Source organism: Salvelinus sp. IW2-2015, linkage group LG25 (assembly GCF_002910315.2).
Source record: "Salvelinus sp. IW2-2015 linkage group LG25, ASM291031v2, whole genome shotgun sequence".
NCBI lineage: Eukaryota > Metazoa > Chordata > Actinopteri > Salmoniformes > Salmonidae > Salvelinus > Salvelinus sp. IW2-2015.
The window spans coordinates 10,378,180-10,406,081 of NC_036865.1; the positions used below are offsets into that span (position 1 = coordinate 10,378,180).

The window sequence follows — 27,902 nt, forward strand, 5'->3', positions numbered from 1 at the left end:
GTGTGATGGTGACACTGTCTGTGATTTATTTAGAATTCAAGGCACATTTAACAGGCATGGCTACGATAGCATTCCGGAGCGATATGCCATCCCATCTGGGTTGTGCTTAGTGGGACTATCATTTGTTTTTCAACAGGACAATGACCCAAAACACACCTCCAGGCAGACCAAGGAGAGTGATGGCGTGCTGCATCAGATGACCCAGCCGCCACAATCACCCGACCTCAACCCAATTGAGATGGTTTGTGATGAGTTGAACTGCAGAGTGAAGGAAAAGCAGCCAACAAGTGCTCAGCATATGGGAACTCCTTCAAGACTGTTTGGAAAATCATTCCTCATTAAGCTGGTTGAGAGAATGCCAAAAGTGTGCAAAGATGTCAAGGCAAAGGGTGGCTACTTTGAAGAGTCTAAATCACGGTTACTACATGATTGAATGTGTTAATTCTATAATGTAGACAATACTAAAAATAAAAACCCTTGAATGAGTAGGTGTCCAAACTTTTGACTGGTACTGTATATATGCTTATGTATATATGTATGATCTGATTTGCTAGTTCTGTAGACTTCATTACATTATCTGAGTAGTCTTGACTTAATTTCTGAATTAAATTTGTGGCTGTAGGCAATTGTAATTTTGTTGCTCAACATGTCAGATTTAAACAATAAATATTGTACTTCCAGACTGTATGATACAGAAAGATCTGTCTGCGATTCTTGGTGGAATATGTAGAAACATTTTGTTTTAATTATTTATCCTACATTTATGGCAAATAAGTTGCACCAGTAATTTAGGATTGGTTTGCAAATGGGCCATTACCTGTGGAATATCTTCATTCAGAATTGCATATATAAAACTGTTCTTTTTTTCATAATAAAGGCAACTAAATACAGTTTTAAAATAAATCTGTTCCCATTTCTCTAGCATTGTTTACTAGTTCAGTGTTGTTGCTGTATGGATGTCTTTGTACAGTGGTAGTGGTCTGTCCAGATATCATTCTGTGGTCTGGTCATTCTACAGGTCAGAGTAGAATGCCTGTGTGTCACATTCTCATGAGTCCCCTCAGTACACCAACTGCTCATTTCAGATTAAGGAAAAGGTCAGAGATTCACAGTTCCTTGGATATTACAATATGCCAAGCCACATTTGTTTGTAACTACAGTATTTTCACTGACCTGGCCTCCATTGATCTGCTCCATAAGCAGCTGAAGTGTGACCTGATTTCCAGTAGACCCGACTCAGCAGAATTCCATAGTTGAGGAAATACTGTTCCATGAATCTGTGACCTGTAGACAGCCCATTTCCGATTACTCAGCTTTAAGAGCAAAAACTCAGTAGGCAGCACAAATCTGATAATTATTATACCCGAGCTCTACCCAAACTGATTATACATTAAATGAAGCAGCCAAATAAAAGGTTTGTTTAATCAGAAGGAACAATGTGTAGTTTTCACCAGGCTCATTCTGTGAATGAGGATAACAGTTTGATGAACAAAGTTTTCCATGGTGTTTAAAAGTTAACATTCCCAATTGATTACTACAGTAACAAAGACAGTTAAAAACATCCTGCACGTTAAAAAAGGCTAGTTATGTCTGAGCGCTCTATTCAATCAGATCCGCTTTAGCCAACATCCGCAAAGTGGTCGTTTTGGCAGTGAAGGTGGAACTGCGTTAGAGCTGTCAAATCCACAAGCGGCTCCTGGCATTATACCTAAAGCGGCCATTGCCCTTGGCTGCACCGAGTCTCATTAAGAGAAATCCCATGCAGCCTTGTTTACATTTTAGAACACTGGAATTTGAAAAGAAATCCTCATTATTTAGTTGAATGATTTTCAAATTCAGCATAATTATTTCCATATAACCTACTTTCTCATTCTGAACATCTTAACGCGAGGGGTGTGGCTTTGTGACAAATCAAGAGCAGCTGCTCACCAATTTGACAGCGCCAACGCGGTTACATCTCCGACGCCGCCAAAACATCAGGTATGCATGCGGGTGCCGACTATTGCCTGTTATGATTGAATTTAGGCACTTTTCATCCAGGTTTTCCATGCATACAAAAAGTATCAAACTCATAAAAACATGGGACCTCCAAACTGTGCTGTTGTCTCTGGCTGGTGATTATCACAGAGGCCATATCTTGCATATAGCTGCCATCTGATCAATGATATGATTTCAAATACAACTGTAAGGGCACAATGGTTCACCATCCTATATTACCAATCTACATATACAACATCAACACAAATGCAGACCTTCACTTCTGTCAATCCAGGAAGAAGGCTCAACATTATGTACCAGAGACAGGTGACACAATCTGAGGCCATAATCAACTGGTTGAGTTCACCCTGAAAAAAGACTTGCTGGAAAATATTGCAGTGCTCTACCCAGTGTACTAAATTCACAGCACCTTTAGTGAAGACACTTAGATGCCACAGAGAAATATCAAAATAGGTTAAAAAACATTGTCATGCATGTAACAGAGTGAGTTGCAAGAGGAGTGCAATAGGTCATTATTAATAACTGTGTAACTCAAATGATTTAACATCTGCTTGAGCATATATCACAAGGCAAATAATACTTTGCTTCTTCAGCACACATTATGCATACATTTAAAAAGCACTTAAGAAAACAATGTAACAAAAGCATGACAACAGTCAAGTGGTTCTCTTTTCAACACAACGAGGTCATTTCCTTTAAGGAATGTTAGTGAAGATGCTCCTGCACCTCATCAAGCCTCCTCCACCAATCTGCTCTCATTCTTCTTCACTGAAAAGGATAATTACTTATGATAAATAATACAACTGATAGCCCGAAACTAGACGGTGATGTATAGTAATCATAGCCCGATCTCTATGTAACCACAGAAACATACTATCCATATCTTGCATGGAGCCTTCACTAAGCTGTCCCCTGGACCTCCACGCTATCGGTGTCCCCAGCGCCGGTCTCCTCTGCCCCGCAGGGCTCCCTGGGCTGGGTCAGGCTGTCCATGGCCGAGAGGATAGAGGAGAAGAGGTGCTCTGAGTGAGTCTCCAACGCCCTGGACTGCCTCTCAATAAGACCAAGGGTCTCTTTCAGAACTGGGGGACATAAGAGGAAGAGAGTAGTATAGGGAAGAAAAATGAAAAGAGGAAGAGAAAAAAGAAATGGAAAGCTTTAGTGACTGCCAGACATCTACAGTATACCAGTGTTAGCTGTTAAACTGACACGTATGAGACCTGAAACCAAGACAAGCTCGCCACTGTTAGCAGACAGGAAATGTTACCCTTTGATCAAGGTAGCATTCACACAAACATGTAAGCTAATCATGTAATGTCATTTGAATTTGGAGCCCTTTACAAAACAGGCAACGCCCAGTTCAAGAGTCTCAGATGTTGCTGTGTCACGCAACTCATTTGACTCTCCCTTTAGTAAAGGAGCACAAGCATATTTCAGAATTCACAAAGGGAAATAGAGTAGGGTGGCGTGTTGGCCTCATCGTCTTCTTTCAGTAAAAAAAAACATAACACTTCCACAACCTTTACTATGAAGGAGTCTGGTCTGACAGGCTGATCCGCTTGAGTTGAGATCGGGGTCATTGCTGTGTGAAGGAAGCCTCATTTATCGGTCCTAATAGTCAGGGTGGGTGACACCTGAGATTCAGTAGGTAACAATGAAATAGCTGCAGGCAAAGAGAAACTAGTCAATGATGGAAAGCTCACCGGGAGAAGTGGAGGTCATACAACCCAGGAGAAGCTCTCCAGTCTGCAGAACAGAGGTGGTCAGAGGCTGGTGGGCATTTACTTCTCTCTGAAACCTCTATGGAGGGAGAGGCAAGGGAACGAGAGAGAGTGATGAGGGTGAAAAAGACAAAGGGGAAAACAGAGGGAGTGGGGAGACAGAGGCATATAGAGATAGAAAGATAGCAAAAGACAGAAATAAAAAAGAGAAAAGGGGGCAGAGGGGGTTGAATAATTATAAGCCACTTCCCTTCTCCCAAGATACTACGCCAAGAGTTATCACTTTTGAACAAGAACGTGCATTGTACACCCACAGAATAACATATAGAATTGATTTATAGGATCTTTGGGTGTAAACTACGGACCTTATAATCCGCCAGGGAAGACTTGACACTCTCGATGTCCACAGAGGGCGGAGCCAGCACCTCCATCCTCTCCACCACAGTGTACAGCCATTGGATGAGCTCCTCCAGGTTAGAACAGAAGGTCTGATGGGTAAACAGGTTGTCAGTCCCAGAATTAATATCAAACTGCACCACAACCGTTTGTTCGTGGATTTGGATTGAATAGAGGTGAGACCTGTGTACTGTACATGTATTATGCGTTATAAACTGGGTGGTTCAAGCCCTGAATGCTGATTGGCTGACAGCTGTGGTATATCAGACCGTATACGACAGGTATGACAAAACATTTATTTTTACTGCTCTAAATTACGTTGGTAACCAGTTTATAATATCAATATGGCACCTCTGGGGTTTGTGGTATATGGCCAATATACCACAGCTAAGGGCTGTATCCAGGCACTCCACGTTGCGTCGTGCATAAGAACATCCCTTAGCCATGGTATATTGGCCATATACCACACCCCCTCGGCGTTATTGTTTAAATATACCATTATCAACACATTGCATTGATTGTGTAAGGTGTATTGTATTCCATTGTGTTGGGAGGTACTGTATCATATTGCATTATTTATTTATTTTTTTACATATTGGTGGCAGAGGCACACCCTTGTCTTTATATCGCACATAATAAAGCAATTATTTTAGCTCTCTGTCCTTACCTGGATGTGCTGCATGAGGGACTCCCTGTGCCCCTGGTCCCCCTGGCTCCCCCTCTGGAACTCAGGCAGGGTTAGTCCACTCAGCTGGTCCACCATGGCCTCCACCTCTCTCAGACTGGCCCTGCTCACTCCCCTGCCTGCTACCCCAGCCTCCATCCTAGAACCAGAGTTTCTGGCTGCCTGGGAGGATTCCCCACTATGGACCACTTTAGAGACTAAAAGTGTTTGAAGTCAAACATGTTAAGTTAAGAAATATTACAAATACAATAAAATACTATATATTTTTTAAAGCCTACTGAAATGCTGCCACCAACACATACCTTTATTAAAGTATTGAAGCGCTTCAGAAATGGACACCTCTTTCTGCTTCTCATCACCCTCTCTTTCTTCCTTTTCATTCTGCTCCTGTTCTTTTCTCTCCTCCTCTGCCTCCTGTTTCTCAGCCAGGGTCATGGAGGACTGGACGGAGGTGGTCCCCCTCTCCAGGGACTCCCAGCTGGCTGTGACAGGCTGACTGAGTTGGGCCGTCACCTCCCTGACCTGCCGGGACAAACCCCGGAGCTCCTCCAACTGCTCCGGAAGAGACCAGAACTCCTCATCCCAAGCCCCCCCTCTGAGGCACCCTGGCTGGGGAAGGATACTGGTTGTGCGGATGAACGTGGTGGAAGAGGAGATGCCGTGATGGCAGTAGCGACCTTCCCCGATACGATGCAAAGGATCCAGACCACCACCTCCACTACAGTCCAGACTCTCCACGGATAGACCAATAGGGTCCGCAGAGGATAAGGGGCTACTGGAGAGGCGACCATCCGAGGACTTGGGGTGTGAGAGCCCACGCAGCTCAGATGACCTCTGACCTATACCCGGCATCTGCCTCTCCCTAGCCGTCCCCACCCCTGCCGTGCCAGTCAGGGAAAAGTCCAAAGCTGACAGGCTGGTGGAGCTGCAGATGCGGTCCAGGTCTATTCCTGAGTCCTGGAGGTTTGGGTCTGTCTGGATTAGAGGTCCACCCCCTGCATCAGAGGTATCCCACCCACCTACCACCCTACCTGGCCTCAGAGGGTAGGTGTAGTCTAGGAGGGCTTGGTACTCCTTATCAGGGTCCCAGCTCGAAGAGCGTCGGTCTGGGGAGGGGGGCAGGGAGCTGGGAATGGCGCAGGCCCAGTAGTTGGCCTGGTGGGGGGACATGGTGTGGAGCACAGGGTTGGAGTAGCCCACTGAAGGGCCTACATTTAGATACATTTCCCTTCCTCCTCCACGTGATTGACAAACTTCACCTGCATCCAATCTCAGCTCTGTCCATCTCTGTCTGGACGGGCGCGAAGGGGGGGTGTAGGAGGGCGAGAGGGGGGATAGCAGAGTGGAGGTCCACTTGGAGTTGAGTGGAGTAGAGAAAGTACGGACCTCCAGGGGTGGGCTGGAGAGGCTGCGTCGGCCAGGCCTGCTGCCAAGGTACGATGAGCTGAAGGTGGGTTCTTCATGTGACAGACCGGTCCTGAGGTCTGACACCCCCAGGGAGGTGCTAAGGTCCTCTCTGGAGGCTGAGCAGGTTGAGATGTTGGCCTGAGAGGGGTTGAAGTTGTCTGGGAACTTCTGTTCAGCCCATCGGGTCTGGAAGTCAAACTCGCTATGATGGTGTGCTTCATTACTGCTACCTTCCCCCTGTCGCTCCTATGGTGAAAGAATAGGGAAGGAATAGGACATTTGGTAGAGCTAACATACAATGTGGTGTTCATTGTACAGTAGTAGTAGAATTTTTTATAATTTTTTATGTGCAGTCAAAGGTCATCTAAATCAAACATGTTTCAATACTTGTCATAAGTCATACAATAGTAGCAGTCCTATCTCACCTTTTCTGGGTGCTCCTGTAGGTAGGATTTCTTTAGGATGGAGGTCTGCTGCTCTGTGGTGGTGACCAGTGGTTTCCTCATAGAGTACTGCCTCCTGTCACTCATATACCTGGAGGTGGGTGCCATGGTAACACTCTTTCGGGGACCACCCCGGTCCCTGCCACCTGTCCCCTTCTCCCCATCTTTGTCATGCTGCGTTGTGGTTGTCCCCGTCCGGATAAACTCTGGAATCCGGGTCTTCCATCGCCCACTGCAGCCCTTGGACTCCATTGGGGAGATGGATGCTGGGAAGGCCCTGTCAACTCCCAGTGCCATGGTTACGGGGAGAGGCCCAGAGATGCGTCATGTGTCCAAGCGACCTCTGAAATTGACAGCAAAAAAATATACATTTCAGTCTTTAAACAGTTGTTGTGATGTAAACCAAAGACACTTGTGCTGTACTACTGGTACCGTGATCTGTTGTGTGGTCAGGGATGGCAGCACAGATAAGAGGAAGAACACTGCCCTTTGTCCACTTCTGCAGTGTACCTTATAGTAGCATAGCTACAACCAGACAGACCAGCCATATAAACACAAACATTTAGCATCCATCCAGCCACAGCCGCCAGTCAAGTCATGCTGAACTTGCAAATATAAAACCATCATATTAACTGTATTCGTCACGAAGTTGAATAGCTCTCATAAGCTCGATTATATTTAATGATAGTGAGATTCCATCCTGGACTCATTAGGAACCAAAATTATTGTAAATATAATTGTAAAAACAGCTAATGCTCTGTGTGTCTCTGGGGTGTGGCGCTCCCTCTAGCATCCTCCCTGCCGGTTTGAGTATGTCTTGTTGCCATGGGGCAATTCCACAGTAACGGAATTACGCCAACTCCGATTTTTCACTTTAAAATCTATACCAAACAAAAACCATTGTTTTCAAAGTTTAACAAACCGTAGAAGTCTATGCACAATAACTACTTTTAAACAATTTCTACTGGAACATTTCACAAAAACCCATTTAATGGAAGAACTGTGCAGACGCAAAGTATTGTAACAGAATTACGGTAAAATCTCCCTCCGTTTTTTTATGCGACCACGTTTTCCAAAAACTCTTAAATATCTGCTCCGAATTAATATTATTATTATTATTTATTTATTTTTAAATTGGGTGTCAGCTATGACATGACATCTAGAGTTAAAAAAAAAAATAATACTAATATTTTGGTTATTGAACTACAGTAAGCAAAGTGGCTTCACACCCGGTAACAAAATTACGGTAACGGAATTACATCATGGGTCCCTGATCTGTACTACACAGAAATGCATAATTATGGATATAAATGTAATTCTCTTCATGGTGATGTATTATGAATAGGTACACAAAGGTAGAAATAGGCAATGGGTATTATTCTACACACTGGCTATTATTCTAATGAAAATTTGGTTGGTCCGGACCTAATCTGAACCAATCATAGACATCTATGTTTCACAAGTTTGGACATCACAGTAGAGTGCAGTACAGTACAGTAGAGTACAGTACAGGGCAGTAGAGTACAGTACAATATACTCTACTCAACTTTTATTTACTGTACTGTGTTGTCCAAACTTGTGAAACAGACGTCTACGATTGGTTCAGATTTGGTCCAGTCACCAATAATGGACGTTTACGTTTGGGCCAAATCAACGCCCATGGACGTTGAAATCAAGGCCAGGGCAGACTGAACAAATTTCAACATCCATGGATGTCCAGTGTCGGTCGGTGCTCAGTGGGTGAGGATGCTGGTTACAGTACATGGAAAGAGGGGGCTCATGGGTGTCATTAACAGCCAGAAGAGGTAATATTAAAAATGGAGAGAGGGCTTTTCTCAATTAGATTTGCTCAACTCCCGCGTCCTCTCTCATCTCCTTTTAAAAAAGGTCAAAGGTAATCAAGCAGAGGCAGCGCGGAGAGTGAACGTAGACGAAAATGCACTTTTATGAAATGAGAAGCACCTTCTCCCCTAGCGTGCCATGTGGCAAATGGCGTTTACAGGGGTGGTTCCCAAAATAAGTGTAAAGTGATTTATGCAAGAATTGTATAGATAAAAAGGAGAAGTAGAATATTGTTTTTAAATGTGTGCATGCTTTTCTCCTCCGGCAATACAACATCTGATTCAAAGGGTGTGTGGCAGATATCAAACTCTTCCACGGTAGGACACATTTGTTCTTCCTCGCCAAAAGGAGGTTATCAAGGAGGGGAGGACAGTCTTCCGTTGGCCTCCTAACAAATTGACACACTCCGCGACCACTTATCGGTTTCCAGGTCACGGAGGAGAGGACAGACTTTTGCCCAAATGAGAAAAGGCCATAGAAGAGAGAGGCAGCGAGGGGGGGAGGGGTTGTCTAGACTGTTCACATTCTCGCTTTGACCACCAGAAGTTAAAACCAGAAAGAAAACCTGTATGAACATAACAGTATGCCATTGGTAGGGATGACAGTAGCAAGTGACCAAACTGTGGTTTGTGACTACTATGATTTTGTATTGTAGCCAATTCAATTGCAGTAAATCCGTTACGGATGTTTTTGTAATTCTGTTACCGATTTGGTAACAGAATTACGTGTTTTAATCACTTAATTATTCATATACAAAAATGTAAACCACTAAAAACACTAATTGATAGTTCTACCTTTGCTTGTTACTTCTGTGAACTTTCATTATCCTCCCTAACAAGGGTGATAAATTAGATAATATCTTAAAGATGTGGGTTTTTGGTAACGGAATTACAAGGCACAAGGCAATGTTTATTAAAACTTATACGGCAAAACATTTCCCCAAAACTAAATATGAAAATGTTGATATTAGTTGGCAGGAGTCTTTACTTCACATTGTGTTTTGATGTATTTCTAATGCTTTTTATGTTAGATGTTTTCTAAGACACATATTCCATCTGTTTAACCAGAAATCAAAGCCATTACTTATGCAAAAAAAATTCAGATGGAAAATGGTTGGAAAATGTATCTATGCCTTCATTTCCCCAAAATATAGACTTAGCTTTCATTTGACATGCTCCTATAAACGTCACATGGTGCTGCTCATGGAAATAACCCATGGCAAACGACTAGAGTGGCTCTCTAGAACGCTGATCATGAGGGTAGTGTCAATCAAAGCTTTACTACAGAACAAAGACTGACAGAACACTCTAGAACGCTGATCATGAGGGTAGTGTCAATTGCCTACTAACAATAATTTGATCTGCCCCATTTCCTTCTTTGTTACCTTTATACCTATACTACAAGATATGATATAAGTGCAGAAAAAAGCTTACTGTGTTTGAATACAACAAAGAATACACTTATCAATTTAATCTAAGTTAATTTCTTACCTCTCTCTTGAAGCTGCCACTGATCAAATTATTTTAGCCCGCTGTGCCTCTTTGTTACTCTCATTTGAGGAAGAACAGTTGTGGATACTGGCCTAGCAACAACATGTTTGCCTTTACTCACACACGGCATAGGTACACTCATTGAATTACTGATACTGTTGTTCAAGAGCCAATGAGTCTTCTTGTAGCTTGCTTACCTGACTTTTCTGGGAACAAGACTCATTTCCTTGTATAGATTTCTTATAGAATCAGCCTAGTAAGACTAGATGTATTTGGTGATATAATTTGATGTATTTTACTGGATAATCTTGGACACTTTAGAACTGTGAATTCGTAAAGCCTAGAGCAGCTCTCTGCACCTGTGTGTTTGAATGTGTTGCTCAATTATTTTCCAACAGTCAGGGTATTTATACATAGACTTCAAACATTAACTTTGAGCCAAGCTGCTCTGGCCTTCCCTTGAACATACGGTAACATGTAGGCCTTGTGCAGCCCAAGATAATGAGTCCTTGTGATGGGTAGAATGCTTGGCTGGCTACCCAAACTCATCGCTCTGGTCAAACGCCACATTTATTCTCCACAATGAGTCTGGATTTGAGTCCCTCCCCAATGATTTCTAGAACGCTAACACATTCTAGCTGTTTTGATTAGTCCCATAAAACGCTGGTACAAAGCAGCGTTTTGAAAATTCGTTAACGGCTTTGAAACGCTGATTGGTTAGAGATGATCCAATTGCTGATGACTTTGTTTTGTACAATGACGGCAGTCTCAGACTGATGTAGCGAACATAAGAATTCAGTTTGAGTAATCAGGCAAGTAGAATGCTTAGCAAACTATCACTCTAGTAGTCTAGGCCACTAATTATAGATATAATTTGAAATTTGAAATGAACTATCCACAAAAGCAACATTCTGTAAGACAAAGGCACTAGTTTATCCTAGGCAGCCGCTAGTGCGATCTAACGCCCACTAGAGGCTGGCTAGGCTACACTAGCTATATACCTCCAGAGAAACCCGTGACAACACATCCAAAATAATTATCAATGTAAGGTCTACAGTGTGTACCGAGAGGTTACTGGTTTTCAAATAGCTTACTGCTATCCTCAACCAGTCCTAAAATGACATTAGCAGCACTAGCCATTTATTAAGAAAAGCATTCACTCCACGAGAGGCTCAAACAGAACATACCTTATTTCTTTAGCGCACGCGTCTGTTAGATGAATGTATTCCAACTAAACGTGTTGCAATGAACGCATCCTTACGGTAAAATTTGTTTCACCACGTCCCTTCTTGTAACAAAGATACATCGGCAAAGGAAATAGTTCAATTGTAAACAGGCGTGGCAAACGGAAGAGGCTACTGCACAGTTTCAGACCGTAGCTAACACTACCCCCTAGTGGGGCCACATCTGTAACAATTACTGTAGTTCTTTCATTTTTATTATTCAATGCATTCGTTTTCACATTGATCACAATATTTCATAATTTAATATCACAACTGGACTCAATACGGGTTGAATAATGGCATATTGGTGTGCTGGTATTAGAACACTCATGTAATCTCAGTTTGTTTTAAAGAATCGTCAATACAGCCACAACGTATCAGACCATCGCAACAGATGGGTCCACTGCATCAATACTGAACAAAAACATAAACGCAACATGCAACAATTTCAAAGATTTTACTGCGTTACAGTTCATATATGTAAGCAGGACATTGCTTACATCCGCTATGACAGGCTCATTGTCACCCTACCAGAAGCCTGGAAGGGATGAGAAAGCCAAGCCTATGGGTTCATAGCTTCAACACTGCAGCACACATACACACACCAATTGATTAATGGACTGCTGAATGTATATTMTTTTCAATGTCTTTGTTTGCTATTTTCCACATTATGTCTATCTCTGATAAGCTACCCAGGAAAGGGCTGAACATAGCCCATATTAATATATGTAGCCTTAGAAATAAGGTTAATTAAATCAATAACTTGCTAACATCAGATAACATTCATATATTAGCCATTTCTGAGACTCACTTAGATCATTCATTTGATTATACAGCAGTAGCAATACAAGGATATAACATCTATAGAAGACACAGAAATGCTTATGGGTGAGGTGTTGCTGTATATTATCAGAGCCATATCCCTGTAATGCTTAGAGAAGATCTTATGTCAAGTGTTACTGAAGTGTTGTGGTTGCAGGTTCACTTGGCACATCTAAAGCCTTTTCTTTTGGGGTGTTGCTATAGGCCACCAAGTGCTAACAGTCAGTATCTAAATAATGTGTGAAATGCTTGATAGTGTATGTGATATAAACAGAGAGGTCTACTTTCTTGGGGACCTGAATATTGACTGGTTTTCATCAAGTTATCTGCTCAAGAGGAAACTTATCACTGTAACCAGTGCCTGTAATTTGGTTCAGGTTATTAATCAACCTACCAGGGTGTTTACAAACACTACAGGGGCAGCAGGTACCCTAGTGGTTAGAGCGTTGGACTAGTAACCAAAAGTAAGATTGAATCCCCGAGCTGACAAGATAAAAATCTGTCGTTCTGCCCCGGAACAAGGCAGTTAACCCACCGTACCTAGGCCGTCATTGAAAATAAGAATGTGTTCTTAACTGACTTGCCTAGTTAAATAAAGGTGTAAAAAAATACAGATTTCCGATTGTTATGAAAATGTGAAATCGGCCCTAATTAATCGGCCATTACGATTTATCGGTCGACCTCTAGTACAGAGGCCCATTATCAGCAACCATCACTCCTGTGTTCCAATGGCACGTTGTGTTAGCTAATCCAAGTTTATAATTTTAAAAGGTTAATTGATCATTAAAAAACCCTTTTGCAATTGTTAGCACAGCTGAAAACTGTTGTTCTGATTAAAGAAGCAACACAACTGGCCTTTTTTAGACTAGTTGAGTATCTGGAGCATCAGGATTTGTGGGTTCAATTACAGGCTCAAAATGGCCAGAAACAAATAACTTTCTTCTGAAACTCGTCAGTCTATTCTTGTTCTGAGAAATTGAAGAAGAAAGAAATTGAAGATCTCGTACAACGCTGTGTACTACTCCCTTCACAGAACAGAGCAAACTGGCTCTAACCAGAATAGAAGGAGGAGTGGGAGGCCCCGCTGCACAACTGAGCAAGAGGACAAGTACATTAGAGTGTCTAGTTTGAGAAACAGATGCCTCACAAGTCCTCAACTGTCAGCTTCATTAAATAGTACCCGCAAAACACCAGTCTCAACGTCAACAGTGAAGATGCTGGCCTTCTAGGCAGAGTTGCAAAGAAAAAGCTATATCTCAGACTGGCAAATAAAAATAAAAGATTGAGATGGGCAAAAGAACACAGACACTGGACAGAGGAACTCTGCCTAGAAGGCCAGCATCCCGGAATCGCCTCTTCACTGTTGAAGTTGAGACTGGTGTTTTGCGGGTACTATTTATTGGAGCTGCCAGTTGAGGATTTGTGAAGCGTTCGCCACCCATTCCACATATACTTACCCCACCAGACATGCCGCGAGGGGTCTTTTCAGTCCCCAAATTCAGAACAAATTCAAGAAAACYTACAGTATTACATAGAGCCATTATTGCATGGAACTCCGTTCCATCTTATATTGCTCAAATGAACAGTAAACTTGCTTTTTTTTTTTTAACAGATAAAGCACACCTCACGGCACAACGCCTCTCCCCAATATGACCTAGATAGTTTGTGTGTATGTATTGATATGTAGGCTACGTGTGAAGTAGTTCTATCCTCGAGCTGTTCTTGTCTATTAATGTTCTGTATTATGTCATGTTTCATGTTTTGTGTGGACCACAGGAAGAGTAGCTGCTGCTTTTGCAACAGCTAATGGGGATCCTAATAAAATATCAAAAATACCAACAATTTAAATAAATACATTTGGTCCAAACTGGGAATACAGATATGCATCTGTTGGTCACAGATAACTTAAAAAAAGGTAGAGGCTTGGATCAGAAAACTAGTCAGTATCTGGTGTGACCACCATTTGCCTCATGCAGCGCGACACATCTCCTTCGCATAGAGTTAATCAGGCTGTTGATTGTGGCCTGTGGAATGTTGTCCCACTCTTCAATGGCTGTGAAAAGTTCCTGGATATTGGGAACTGGAACACACTGTGTACACATCGATCCAGAGCATTCCAAACATGCTCAATGGGTGACATGTCTGGTGTGTATGCAGGCCAAGAACTGGGACATTTTCAGCTTCTAGGAATTATCCATGCGACATGGGGCTGTGTATTACCATACTGAAACGTGAGATGATGGCGGCAGATGAATGGCATGACAATGGGCCTCGGGATCTCGGTCACGGCATCACTGTGCATTCAAATTGCCATTGATAAAATGCAATTGTGTTCGTTGTCCATAGCTTATACCTGCCTACCCATACCATAATCCCACCGCCACCATGGGGCGCTCTGTTCACAACGTTGACATCAGCAAACTGGTCGCCCATTGACGCCATACACGTGGTCTGCGGTTGTGAGGCTTGTTGGACATACTGCCAAATTCCCAAAAACAACGTTGGAGGCAGCTTATGGTAGAGAAATGAACATTAAATTCTCTGGCAACAGCTCTGGTGGACATTCCTGCAGTCAGCATACTAATTGCACAACATTGTTTTGTGTGACAAAACTGCACATTTTAGAGTGGCCTTTTATTGTCCCCAGCACAAGGTGCAGCTGTGTAATGATCATGCTGTTTAATGAGCTTCTTGATATGCCACACCTGTCAGGTGGATGGATTATCTTGGCAAAGGAAAAATGCTCACTAACAGGGATGTAAACAAATTAGTGCACAAAATGAGAGAAATAAGCTTTTTGTGCAAATGGAACATTTCTGGAATCTTTTATTTCAGCTCATGAAACCAACTCTTTACATGTTGCGTTTATATTTTTGTTCAGTGGATGTTACAGGACGTCCCAGACAACAAGACGTAGAAGAGTCAGGTCAGAATGTCAGGTTTCTGCCTGTTGAGTGTTGGTGAGCAGGAGTGGTTCTGTACAGTACGTATAGAATAAAATCGAGAAACAACCAAGAGCCAGGTATGACAAAGGTAGTGGAGAAACGAGACATGGGCTAATGTAGGAATACTGACGATCAGAGAGGCATCAGGCATGGTAGATAACTCTCTTTAATATCATGAGCGTACACCAAAAAGTGAAAACATGCCACGGTATTTTCCAGAAACATTTCATTTTATTCACAACATTCAAATTTCTGTACAGGAAGCAATAACCATAACAAGCATTCACTATGTCATCGTCATAAATTTCAACAAAGGAACACAATATAAGAGAGACTGTTTTTCAAATTCATACACATGGAGTCTGTTGAACAGTCATCAGATTGTGTCGTTCAGGGGGAAATAATTAAGCCTGGTTCTGTATGGTGGACCGTTCCTGGTCTCTTGCACGACAGTCCTTCGATATAGATACATAAGTTATAAGTTAAGGTATGTCCACATCGCATGTGTAATATACCAGGTATGGAAACTAGAAGTCGACACAGCGGCCCTTCCTCTCCCAGTCCCCGTAGCGTGTGGGCTCTGGGCCCCGGGGCCCCCCCTGCTCCTTTGTGGCTGGGTTCACATCATCAGGGAACTCTGGAAAATCAATGGGGAATAATTACAGTGTGAAAGGCAATGGAGCATCCTAGAAGGTACAGTTGAAGTCAGAAGTTTACATACACTTAGGTTGGAGTCATTAAAACTCCACAAATTTCTTGTTAACAAACTATAGTTTTGGCAAGTCGGTTAAGGACATCTACTTTGTGCATGACACAAGTCATTTTTCAAACAATTGTTTACAGATTATTTCACTTAATCACAATTCCAGGGGGTCAGAGGTTTACATACACTATGTTGACCGTGCCTTTAAACAGCTTGGAAAATTCCAGAAACTGATGTCATGGCTTTAGAAGCTTCTCATAGGCTAATTGACATAATTTGAGTCAATTAGAGGTGTACCTGTGGATGTATTTCAAGGCCTACCTTCAAACTCAGTGCCTCTTTGTTTGACATCATGGGAAAATCAAAAGAAATCAGCCAAGACCTCAAAAAAAAAATTGTAGACCTCCACAAGTCTGGTTCATCCTTGGGAGCAATTTCCAAATGCCTGAAGGTACCACGTTCATCTGTACAAACAATAGTACACAAGTATAAACACCATGGGACCACGCAGCCGTCATACCGCTCAGGAAGGAGGCGCATTCTGTCTCCTAGAGATGAACATACTTTGGTGCGAAAAGTGCAAATCAATCCCAGAACAACAGCAAAGGACCTTGTGAAGATGCTGGAGGAAACAGGTACAAAAGTATTTATATCCACAGTAAAACGAGTTCTATATCGACATAACCTGAAAGGCCGCTCAGCAAGGAAGAAGCCACTTCTCCAAAACCGCCATAATAAAGCCAGATTACAGTTTGCGACTGCACATGGGGACAAAGATCGTACTTTTTGGAGAAATGTCCTCTGGTCTGATGAAATAAAAATAGAAACTGTTTGGCCATAATGACCATCGTTATGTTTGGAGGAAAAAGGGGGAGGCTTGCAAGCCGAAGAACACCATCCCAACCGTGAAGCACGGGGGTTGCAGCATCATGTTGTGGGGGTGCTTTGCTGCAGGAGGGACTGGTGCACTTCACAAAGTAGATGGCATCATGAGGGTGGAAAATTATGTGGATATATTGAAGCAACATCTCAAGACATCAGTCAAGATGTTAAAGCTTGGTCGCAAATGGGTCTTCCAAATGGACAATGACCCCAAGCATACTTCCAAAGTTGTGGCAAAATGGCTTAAGGACAACAAAGTCAAGGTATTGGAGTGACCATCACAAAGCTCTGACCTCAATCCTATAGACAATTTGTGGGCAGAACTGAAAAAGTGTGTGCGAGCAAGGAGGCCTACAAACCTGACTCAGTTACACCAGCTCAGTCAGGAGGAATGGGCCAAAATTCACCCAAATTATTGTGGGAAGCTTGTGGAAGGCTACCCGAAACGTTTGACCCAAGTTAAACAATTTCAAGGCAATGCTACCAAATACTAATTGAGTGTATAAACTTCTGACCCACTGGGAATGTGATGAAAGAAAAGCTGAAATAAATCATTCTCTCTACTATTATTCTGACATTTCATTCTTAAAATAAAATGGTGATCCTAACTGAACTAGACGGGGAATTTTTACTAGGATTAAATGTCAGGAATTGTGAAAACTGAGTTTAAATGTATTTGGCTAAGGTGTATGTAAACTTCCAACTTCAACTGTATCTGCAACATAGTGAAAATAGTTTGTCCTACTTTCAAGGGGATCCTTGGTCTTCTCATCATTCATGTCAAAACGGCCCTGGGGGGTTTTGGCCTTGCGGAGTGGCTCCTTGTCCTTCACTGCTCCACTGGCTGTCCGCAAGTATCCTTTACACAAGAGAGCCACATCACATCTGATGCATTAGGACATTCCACCTCCAAAAGCACAAGAAAAAGMTATGACACCCACAATGTCAGATTGTTCTGAAATCGTTTCTGTAGTTAGTAACAGATATGATTAGCATTCCTGAAACATTATTTTGTTGACATATAATTTGATCTCTGAGAAAAGAAACTAATTGATTACACTCAAATTGGCCATTTTAATTTATAGGATTCAGACATTCAATAAATATAGTACCCAACATTTGATGTCCACCAAACTTCTTCCTACCAATGAGATCCCAAATAAATTGTSAAAAGCCACCCACGGACTGTTCATTTCTCTACCATAAGCCACCTCCAACGTCCTKGAGAATTTGGCAGTACGTCCAACCGGCCTCACAACCGCAGACCACGTACTTGTATGACGCCATGTGGACGAGCGGTTTGCTGATGTCAATGTTGTGAACAAAGTGCCCCATGGTGGCGGCAGGGTTATGGTATGGGAAGGCATAATTACGGACAATGAACACAATTGCATTTTACAGATGGCAATTTGCATYCACAGAGATACCGTGACGAGATCCTAAGCCCCATTGTTGTGCCATTCATCCGCCGCCATCGTCTCATGTTTCAGCATGATAATGCACGGCCCCATGTCGCAAGAATCTGTACACAATTCCTGGAAGCTGAAAATATCCCAGATCTTCTTCTATGGCCTGRATACTCACCAGACATGTCACCCATTGAGCCTGTTTGGGATGCTCTGGATCGACGTGTACCACAGCGTGTTCCAGTTCCCGCCAATATCCAGCAACTTCGAACAGCCATTGAAAAGGTGTGGGACACATTCCACAGGCCACAATCAACAGCCTGATCAACTCTATGCGAAAGAGATGTGTCATGCTGCATGTGGCAAATGGTGGTCATACCAGATACGGACTGGTTTTCTGATCCACGCCACTACTTTTTTTTTTAAAGGTATCTGTGATCGATGGATGCATATTTAACCTTTACCTAGGCAAGTCAGTTAAAGAACAAATTCTTATTTACAATGACGGCCTACCCCGGCTAAACCCGGACGACGCTGGGCCAATTGTGCGCCGCGCTATGGGACTCCCAATCACGGCCGGTTGTGATACATCCTGGAATCGAACCAGGGTCGAACCAGAGGCGTCACACCTCTAGCACTGAGATGCAGTGCCTTAGACCGCTGCATCGGGAGCCCAATATCTGTATTCCCAGTCCTGTGAAATCCATAGATTAGGGCCTAATACATTTATTTCAATTGACTGATTTCCTTTTATGAACTGTAACTCAGTAAAATCTTTGAAATTGTTGCATGTTGAGTTTATATTTTTGTTCAGTATAGTATGAAGCTGTGGTTTGAGTATTGCTTTTCCATACAATGAACGTATTCCCAGTGAATCTGGTGATGTTTTTTACCCCAGAGAAAATAGTCATTGAAGTCACTTGATTTACTGTATACTAGTTGTTAGGGTGGGATTGGTATGGGATGTGGTGGGGTCAGTGGGTTGCTTTCGACAATTTTGGATTCTTCATGTCTTACTCATTAGTAGGAAGAAGTTTGGTCCAAATAAGATGTTGAGTACTATATTTATTGAATATGATCTCAATCCTATAAAATGAAAATAGACAATTTGGGTGCAATCAATTAGCTTAATTTCTACAAGATAAAATTAAAGTTCAACAAAAAAATGTTTCAGGAATGCCAATCGTATCTGTTTCTATTCACAAAAACAATCTCAGAACAATCTGAGTTGGTGMGTGTCATTGCTTGCTGAAATTACATTGAAAAACTATTAACAACTTCATACCTAAGCTAGAAGATGAATTTGTGTTGACATTTTTGACATATCAACACAAAATGATTGGTAGCTTGAGAAGGGTATCAATATCTTGGTAATTTGTAAACAAATTATGTATATGTGACAATGTAGGATCCCTAGTTTTGGTCTCTGTTTCCCAGTGTACCCTTTTTAATTGATGTATTTATTTGCAATAATAACACAACAACAATAACACATTTAAACACAGGGACAATCCAGGGTACATCATAATACTACCAGACACAGTTTGATTTAACAAGGCATAATTGGGGGATTAATGTGCTTGMGGGAAGCGGGAAACTGAACAGTGGTGCATCCGACATGATTGTGTTCAAATCCTCTCTGAATTTCCCACTCCCAGGGTACCCTGATTAGTGYGGAACACGTGAAGTGTATAAAAGTACTTCTTAGATCTGTTCAGGTGGGAGCTTAGCCTGAAGGAGTGTAGAGACTGTGGCATCTTTGCTGAGCTGTGCTTGTTTGAGAACCATTTGAGGATCATACTGAATGTTTACAGTGTGGTTGAATTTGTTCAGAAAGTATGTGTTGAGTTTCTCTCTGTGTTTAGGTTTGGCAATATTCAACAACCATTTTTTTTAAAGTTTTTTTTTTTTTAAAGATGCACTCTCAAACTATTGTATAATTTCAGACAGTAGTTTTGAAAGTGATGCTCACGAGCCAAAACGAGTCCGTGTTTTGGGTACTACATCATTCATTTCGTGTGATATGTTACGACACATGTTCCAATTTGTATGATATGTTACAAACCAATTTGTGCAATATGTTACGAATTTGTTGTCRTTAAAGATTCCGGAGTCCATCTTTAAGTTATGCCACTGCAGTAGCAAGCGAATGCCTAACCTATTCATAGGGTTAGGGTGCCTACACTGCCATATTTCCATGTTACAACTCTAGTTTAAGGAAAACAGACGGAAGATAGATGTGTCCCTATGTTAATTAGCTATCTGCATTTCTAAAACACCTGTGTGTAAACAGTAGATGGAAACAACAAAAAATACTGTAAGCTGCAACTGTGTTAACAGTGTATAGTATGTATATATTTAGCATTTGTGAAATTATTTTGATGTGATATGAAAGTAGAGGCCTTTTATGTTTCTAGAACCATACCGCAATTGAGAATCGATTCACGTTTAGATGAAGTATTTGGCTGTCAGAGCCAATTCGCTTCTAAACTGAAAATGTATGGTCCTTGGGCTATAWGGGAGTAACGTTAGGCTGCTTTCGTCCATTATTGGGCTAGCTTATGCCCCACCTGAAAATACAACGGAATGCATTTGCTCCATTGTTTACATTTTTTAGGGATAGGCACATCAACCTAGCTCCCGCTCATCCTTGAGCTTTACCTCAACTGTCACAAGTAAGTTATCCCTGAGTTGATTTCTTTCATTTTCATGTGTACTTTTCTTATTTATCGTGTGTAGTATTTACTGCATTGTTGACGAACAGCTTGCAAGTAAGCATTTCACAGTACTGTTTACACCTGCTGTATAGTGTGCACGTGACAAATAAACGTTGATTTTATGTTGTTTACCTTGCTAACGGTAACTATAGCCATCATGTGCACGCTAAGCCTTGAGAAGCAACACTCTTCTTCGAGTTAAGACACGCACCTGTAAAAGCAGATTCCACGAATAACCCTTGGGTCACAAAACGTTTCGATGCAGAAGCACAGGCGCTTAGTAGAGACATGTTGATTGCTCGTTTAGAAAGATGGTCAAACAGTAATTTACCAAATGTTCTGGTGTTTTGGCAAGCTTTAATGACGTATGAAAAGTCATCATCTTGCGACAAAATCTACCTTGTAGTAACTACGTATGGTCACCAGGGCGAGCTAAAGTACAGGGTGTGGGTCAATCAGATGCAGCCGAGTAGCCAACACAACACAAACTACCACCACCGGTATGTCCCTGTGTAAATGCTTTCATCATCATGTCTTCTGGATGCAGAACGTGAGATAATATCATCATGGAGGGATGGTTATCAATGTCTGTGGGAAACTTCAGGGGTCTATCATTCTCCTCAAAAAGTGTATACATGTGTGATAAAGTGTATTTTGGTTGACATGACCATTTGTGACATGCACAGGTTGAAAGAACCGAACAATTTGTCAACAACAAAAAAATCTTTATCATGGGTTAATCTCAGTCTCTCCCTTTCTTTGGATCATTCATCACAAAAAAAAGTCAAGTGTGAAAGAAGTATGGTATAACCTAATCAATCCACCGATCAGTGTTCCTATAGGATCGGGCGGCAGGTAGCCTAGTGGTTAGAGCATTGGACTAGTAACCGAAATGGTTGCTAGATCGAATCCGCCGAGCTGACAAGGTAAGAATCTGTTGTTCTACCCCTGAACAAGGAAGTTAACCCACTGTTCCTAGGCCGTCATTGTAAATACGAATTTGTTCTTAGCTGACTTGACTTGCCTAGTTAAATAAATAGGTTTAGATGAGAAAATACCTTGTTAAAAATTGGGACACAGCAACTTTGATTTTCTTTTGTGGACATGGTTTTGTCTCATCTTATATGTTAAACAAGGGAACTAATGGATTAGAAGAGCCAAATATTTATCAAATACAAAATCATGAATCATTTAATAAAAAAAATGTACATACAAATTGCCATATTCTGTTCAAGAATATGATTAAACAATGATTGCAGGATAAAGTCTGCAATAGACAATTGATTTAGCATGCAGTTCAAAATGAGAAAAAAAAACTCGCTCCATTCATACATTTCAAATTCAGAGACATAGGCTACACAATGGCTTTGAATGGTACAGTGATTTGCATGTGTGTAAAGCCAATAATAGATTATACTGTAGCTAATTTGACTCATACAATCGTTTTCATAGAGCAATAGGATTCATTGCAAATTAATTGTAGCAATGAAGGACATGACAGAGATCGGTTTATTGATAATTATGTTTCAACTTCTTATTGATGATGTTAAGAATATACTGCTTTATTTCCCTGGTGGTGAATGAAAAATGCATGGGCTTCTGTGACTTACTGTGGCAGAATCATACATTACTGTGCTATAAACAGGATACTAAGCTGTAAGTCCTGGTTAGTGCTAATTTGGAGTTTGTGTAGTGATGAATGCATTGCAGCATTACAGATCATAACTAAGCAAAGCGCAGTGAGGTCAAACGTAGAACATGTTTGTGGAAATGTACATATTTCATACGGTACAAAAGAGATTGCAGAATAATAACAGTAACACAAGAACTGAACATTATTTGTGGCTGTGTCAAGATATACGAATGTTGTTAGATTGTGGATTTGCAACTGAATTGTGGCATACAAAACAAACAGTAAACGCTCACTTGGTAGAAATACAATAACATATTACTTCAGTAATGAAATGCATGCAGGAACTGTATTTGATGACATAAAACAAGCCTAAATAATTGTAATTTAATGAAACAATAAATAAAGAATACTGATCAAACTAAAACTGAAAAGACTGAGGACAACGAAAAAAATGGAAGGTGTTATACTTGCTTACATATTAAGCTCTCAATCTGCCGCTCACTGCACTTGTCCACTTCTTTTACATTTTCAGCCATTTTTACCACCTTTTTCCATTGAGGGCTTTGAAAAAACTGAAAGCCCTCATGCCTGCTCGGTTTAAGAATCTCAGGAGTTTMGGGAAAGCCACTTAACTGACGCTGCAGTGCTGATATTTCCGAGTAGATGAGGCAATTCTACTCTACATTCCTTTTTGACCATGGGGAGAGGCCCTGGACTAACTCACAAACACACTGTCCTACAGCTGGATACGATCAACACACACACACACACACATACACACACTTTACAGTTGCAATGAATGTTAACTAACACACAAAATACACAGCTGCATACTCCAAAATATAGACATTCATCATGATCATGCAACCAGTATCAATCACTTGCTGGAAACACCCATTATAAAGGTCTGGTATTGACTAATAGAGGGCAGGTATAWCAGGGATGGATCCTATAGTCAAAGAGGGCTTTGGCCATCAGTTGTCCCATACACAGCAATGTAGTTCACTCCATGCACTCCATGATGCATGATCATTGGTTTAAAACAAAATATGACAAATACACAAAGTACAACACTGCTGTATTAATTCTTTAAAAAATATTTCATATGGCCTTATAATTCTAGCCTGTCATTATACGTATAAATGGATCAACATAACTGAAATGATTATAGGATTATAGAGTACAAGAAAGTTGAACAAATAATACCTTATTTTACAGTCATAATTCAGCTGTTTACCTGGTATTTATTAAGAAATMACATTATGTAGTAACAATGGATAGGCTACTAAACGAAAAAACAATACATTTACACTTCAACATATTCAAGGCCATATTAATATTGCTAACATTGTGCTTGTTTGAAAGACAAAAACAACAAATAATATTGGATAATGATCAGGCAACTATATAACCTAATTTCTGCAAATACCAGGTAAATAGTAGAGTGCAATAAAGTATAATCCAAATGATTAAGTGCTTGTGTAATGTGGTAAGAGGTAAACGATAATGAATCATTTATAACAGAAACTTGATGAGGTGGTACATTTGAATCTCTTGTCACTGATTCTTCCCTGCAAAGAGATAAAGGGTTGCATAACTGCTAAAAGCAATTCATAACCATCGCTAGCAATATAAACAGTTGATATAAACATCACTGTTATGAGACACAGGCAGGCTAGTGAATCTATACCACCAAATTCATATTTTTGAAACCAATACATTTTTCTTGAATTAGGCCTATTCCTCAAATGATCAGGTATGAATGAATATGTCAAAGTTTTCCTCTAGGAGAAAAGTGCTAAAAGAAGTGCTCACTTATTTGAATCAATCTAGCTATAGTCTCAGTTCATAGTTAGAACTGGATTATATTTTATTGAAAAAATGAAAATAAATACAACTGCTAAAAATGTGATCACCTAAAAACAGGAAGATAAGGTGAACTATTGCACAGTCCTCAAAAAGCATGTTGCTAATGGACTCGTGCATAGCTGCAGGAAGATTTTTCCGGGTGGGGGTGCTGAGAAAGAAAATATATCCCCGCACTAACGACTATTTTTCTCCACTCATACAGGAGTCATTAAGGACCAGTGCACTAATTTGGTGATTTTATATATATTGGTGATTTTATATATATATACATATATATGTATGTGTATGTATATATGTGTATTTAATTTTGATTTATCAGGAGGTGCTGTAGCACCCTCAGCCCCCTAKTTCCGGTGGCTATGAGCTCCTTGTTCACTCCATGCTTTCAACCTAAACCTTTTTTGAGGCAGTCAGATAAATCCAGGTCCTCTTGAGTCATATTTTTCTTAAAAAGTTGTTCGCTATGACTCCACTCACTTTCAAAAAGAAGAGAAAAGAAAAGCGGTCAGAGTTTGTTATTCGCAGGCGGACACGCTGCTGATTTTGGCGGTGTTCTCAGTCCATGGCTGGAGGTTCTGAAGCGCGAACAGGGAGCTGTTATGCAGGCAGAGCGGGTCCGGGTTTGCCGGTTGGTTTATCGTTTTCTGAAAAGCCTCCTGTTGGAGTTGCATGAGGATCCGGTTGGCCTGCTGTCGCTCTGCRTCTCTCTCCTCAGCTGTCTGCCGCCTGGAACACCGGAGACACAAGAGAGACACCGAGGCATCAGTGGGAAATTCTATCCAAAATAGGCTGCGTCATTATAGATCATAACAAGCCTATGCACATTACATTTTGACACAAAGTTAATGTCTTCTGGATTAATTTAAACACGTTTATCAAGTATGATTATAGACTATAACAAATTGCTAGACAACATTTGCCTAATGTAGGCTAAATTGCTTGGCTACGCATTATTAACCGATAGGCTAAAAGCTGATATTCAAATGCAAATTTCCCACAAATAGTATGCCATTTTCACAGCCAACAATAGCCTATGTGAAAATAAATAACATTTTGTCAATTAATTTAGTCTTCGTCTGATGTGGCATAAATGTATCTTCAATTTTTTCTGTTATGTTCTCTCATTGACTTCATACTTACTCTTAGGCCTATATACATCATATTTGTATTCCTTGATTGTTTTTTTTTTTTGTTTTTTTCTAAAATCCAATCTTCAGAGATGTATTTAACTTCTTCAGTAGATAGGCCAAGGAAAATATCCTCTACCTCAATGCGTACATTTTGTGGCCAAACAGGCCTTCTACTTTTATGCACGATATGTTTAATCTGAAAATAGCTTTAAAGACCATTTAAAAAAATGATTGAAATGACATTATTTCGAAAGATTAAAGAAACGTTTCACTTTAAAAGAGTAGACATATGAGGGAAATCATTATCGTGTAGGATAGGATATAGGATATAGTTAAGTTGCCACTGAATTTTACTTTAATTTTAAACCACTCGTTATAAGAATCACTATAGTTTCCTTGACTGTTGCAAGACAATATTAATTCAATGAATTGCAAAGATTTGCAATCGAAAACTTCAATAAAAAATACAATTGACCACCTGGGGTAGACTGTAAAATGTTCATTTGAAGCAGGGAGATTGGATTTTTATATATAGTTTTAACAAATGCACACAATTATTTATCCCATATTCAAGACCGAGTACGTTCAAATGAATTTGTGGCATATAATAGGCCTAGATATAGTTAATATTTATAAAATCTATCCGTCTCCCAATCTCTTTTTGGTGGGTTTATATAGCCTTCTTGGAGTGTAAATAAATAGCCCATGTTATACATAAAAGCATCAACTTAGCTAAAACACACACACAKAAAAATCACGGAGAGAACACTTTATACCTTAAATGTAATCTACAAATTATCATCAGTAATCTCACCTCCATTTTGTTCTTCTGTTCTGGAACCATGTTTTGACTTGTGCGTCAGTCATCTTGAGGGCCTTGGCCAAAGCCGCTCGCTCTGCCGAAGCCAGGTACTTCTGTCGGTGAAACCGTTTCTCCAGCTCGCAGATCTGCAGGCGAGTAAAAGACGTCCGGGGCTTTTTCTTCTTGGGGGGCGTCCGGTTCTGGTACGGGTGACCTACACGACGTGTTACAGTGAGGGGTGAGAGCGCCACTGGATTGGGAGACGGATAGATAGGGGCGAAAGCATGCAGCAAAATCAGCAAAATAGCAACAACAGAGCAGCGAAGCAAGTTCATGCAACGTCAGACAGAGAGAGGGAGATTGCAGGTTTAAAATAAAGAACTGCAATTCAAATGCTAGGCTAGACCAAACATCCCATTGTTAATAATGCACTCTGATACAGCCTTGGATGATATAGCCTATTGATTAGGCACCCGCTGTCCTGTCCAAAAACAAGATGATGCAGGTGGGAGGAAAACACTTGATGTTACGTTTATACCACATAGATTCGGACAGAAACATTATCCAACTATTAGGCTGCAGAAACATTTAGTGTAAAAAACAACAACATACAATTAAATAGCCCCAAATACTATAGCCTAGTTATCGTTCAATTAATTTTTTAAATGTCAGCTTGAAGGATACATTTTCATTTTAAATCACCGAGAGATGAGAAACAAGGATGCATAAGATGTTATATTTGTTGTAGCCATTTTTGTAATAATGGGGGTCTACATTTCGACTATTTCGATAACATGCAGATGTGTTGGGCTATATTTTGATTATCTTTAAGTCAACGTTGATTGTAGGTGCTTCTTGTGAGATATATATATAGACTAGTAAAATAAGTCAAATGCATTGGTGTTTATCAACTAAAATGGTATAATGAAATTACACAGCGTGTTACGAAGAAGCCGCAGTAGACAGCAGTAGACTGATTTATTATCGATTATTTTCCAAGCTGAGTGCATCAGAAGACAATAACTAAGCCTAAATGCATTCAATGACCCTTTCCATCAGAAACAAATTGCATGATCGTGATTTTCTCATGACAAGCATGGCAACACACACACACACACACACACACACACACACACACACACACACACACACACACACACACACACACACACACACACACAACATTGTATGTGCATTATAGAGATGGTCTACCTGTGAACCTGTCTTTGGTGTATCTTCTGTTGCTCTCCATCCAGGGGAACGTAAATCCCGTCAGGCTGTTAATCGAGCCTGGCATCGTGGACATGCCGCAGGGGATGGACGAGTGTCCACTGTTCAGAGGTCGGTGCGCGGGCACACGGATGACTCCAGCTGCGTTAACGTTATTCCCACTGACGTTCATCCCCATGTTCATGTTATAGGTGCCGCTCAGATTGGCGACCCCACATGCGTTGCCGTTATATCCAGAGTTGTTGCCGGGGAAGTTACTAGTCATGGTGTTGTAGGCAGTGCTGACGACGCAGCCGAGGCCATAGTCCGGCTCGGGCATCCGACCGCCGAGCATGCAGCTTTGGTCCACATTGTTAAGGATTTGGTCGATCCCAAAGCTGATGGGCTCCGCGTGAATGTGCTGGAGATGCGCTCCAATATGATCCATGGCCCCCGCGAGCCCCCCGCGAGGTACAGAGGTGCTCCACGCAGCGCGCCTTATCTTGGACCTTTAAAACGTCTTCAGCTCTCGCTCCTGTCGTTATCTAGTACGCGTGTGTGGGTGTGTGTGCGTGTGTG

The 27,902-nt window shown here is 41.2% G+C and overlaps 3 protein-coding genes across 6 annotated transcripts; all 3 read right to left on the reverse strand.

The window, feature by feature from the left end:
• Positions 1-2,606: 2,606 nt before the first annotated feature.
• Positions 2,607-11,311, reverse strand: cep68 (centrosomal protein 68). Of its 3 annotated transcripts, XM_023969750.2 has the most exons (8): positions 11,170-11,311; positions 6,633-6,993; positions 5,103-6,453; positions 4,783-4,997; positions 4,085-4,207; positions 3,702-3,798; positions 2,873-3,080; positions 2,607-2,766 (listed from the first exon to the last, which is right to left on the reverse strand). In XM_023969750.2, the coding sequence occupies exons 2-7, from the start codon at positions 6,945-6,947 to the stop codon at positions 2,899-2,901; spliced, it is 2,283 nt and encodes a 760-aa protein (XP_023825518.1). In that variant the 5' UTR covers positions 6,948-6,993; positions 11,170-11,311; the 3' UTR covers positions 2,607-2,766; positions 2,873-2,898. The 3 variants fall into 3 exon arrangements, with proteins under 3 accessions (XP_023825518.1, XP_023825517.1, XP_023825519.1); XM_023969749.2 differs by having other exon boundaries at positions 2,607-3,080; XM_023969751.2 differs by lacking the exons at positions 2,607-2,766; positions 2,873-3,080 and adding an exon at positions 3,525-3,609.
• A 3,809-nt stretch (positions 11,312-15,120) lies between these two features.
• Positions 15,121-21,091, reverse strand: sdhaf4 (succinate dehydrogenase complex assembly factor 4). The gene is made up of 3 exons (XM_023969765.2): positions 20,892-21,091; positions 17,303-17,416; positions 15,121-15,609 (listed from the first exon to the last, which is right to left on the reverse strand). The coding sequence occupies exons 1-3, from the start codon at positions 20,968-20,970 to the stop codon at positions 15,500-15,502; spliced, it is 303 nt and encodes a 100-aa protein (XP_023825533.1). The 5' UTR covers positions 20,971-21,091; the 3' UTR covers positions 15,121-15,499.
• Positions 21,092-24,059: 2,968 nt separating this feature from the next.
• Positions 24,060-27,874, reverse strand: tlx1 (T cell leukemia homeobox 1). Of its 2 annotated transcripts, none has more exons than XM_023969794.2 (3): positions 27,327-27,874; positions 26,127-26,328; positions 24,060-24,908 (listed from the first exon to the last, which is right to left on the reverse strand). In XM_023969794.2, the coding sequence occupies exons 1-3, from the start codon at positions 27,769-27,771 to the stop codon at positions 24,698-24,700; spliced, it is 858 nt and encodes a 285-aa protein (XP_023825562.1). In that variant the 5' UTR covers positions 27,772-27,874; the 3' UTR covers positions 24,060-24,697. The 2 variants fall into 2 exon arrangements, with proteins under 2 accessions (XP_023825562.1, XP_023825561.1); XM_023969793.2 differs by having other exon boundaries at positions 26,127-26,364; positions 27,327-27,852.
• Positions 27,875-27,902: the final 28 nt, after the last annotated feature.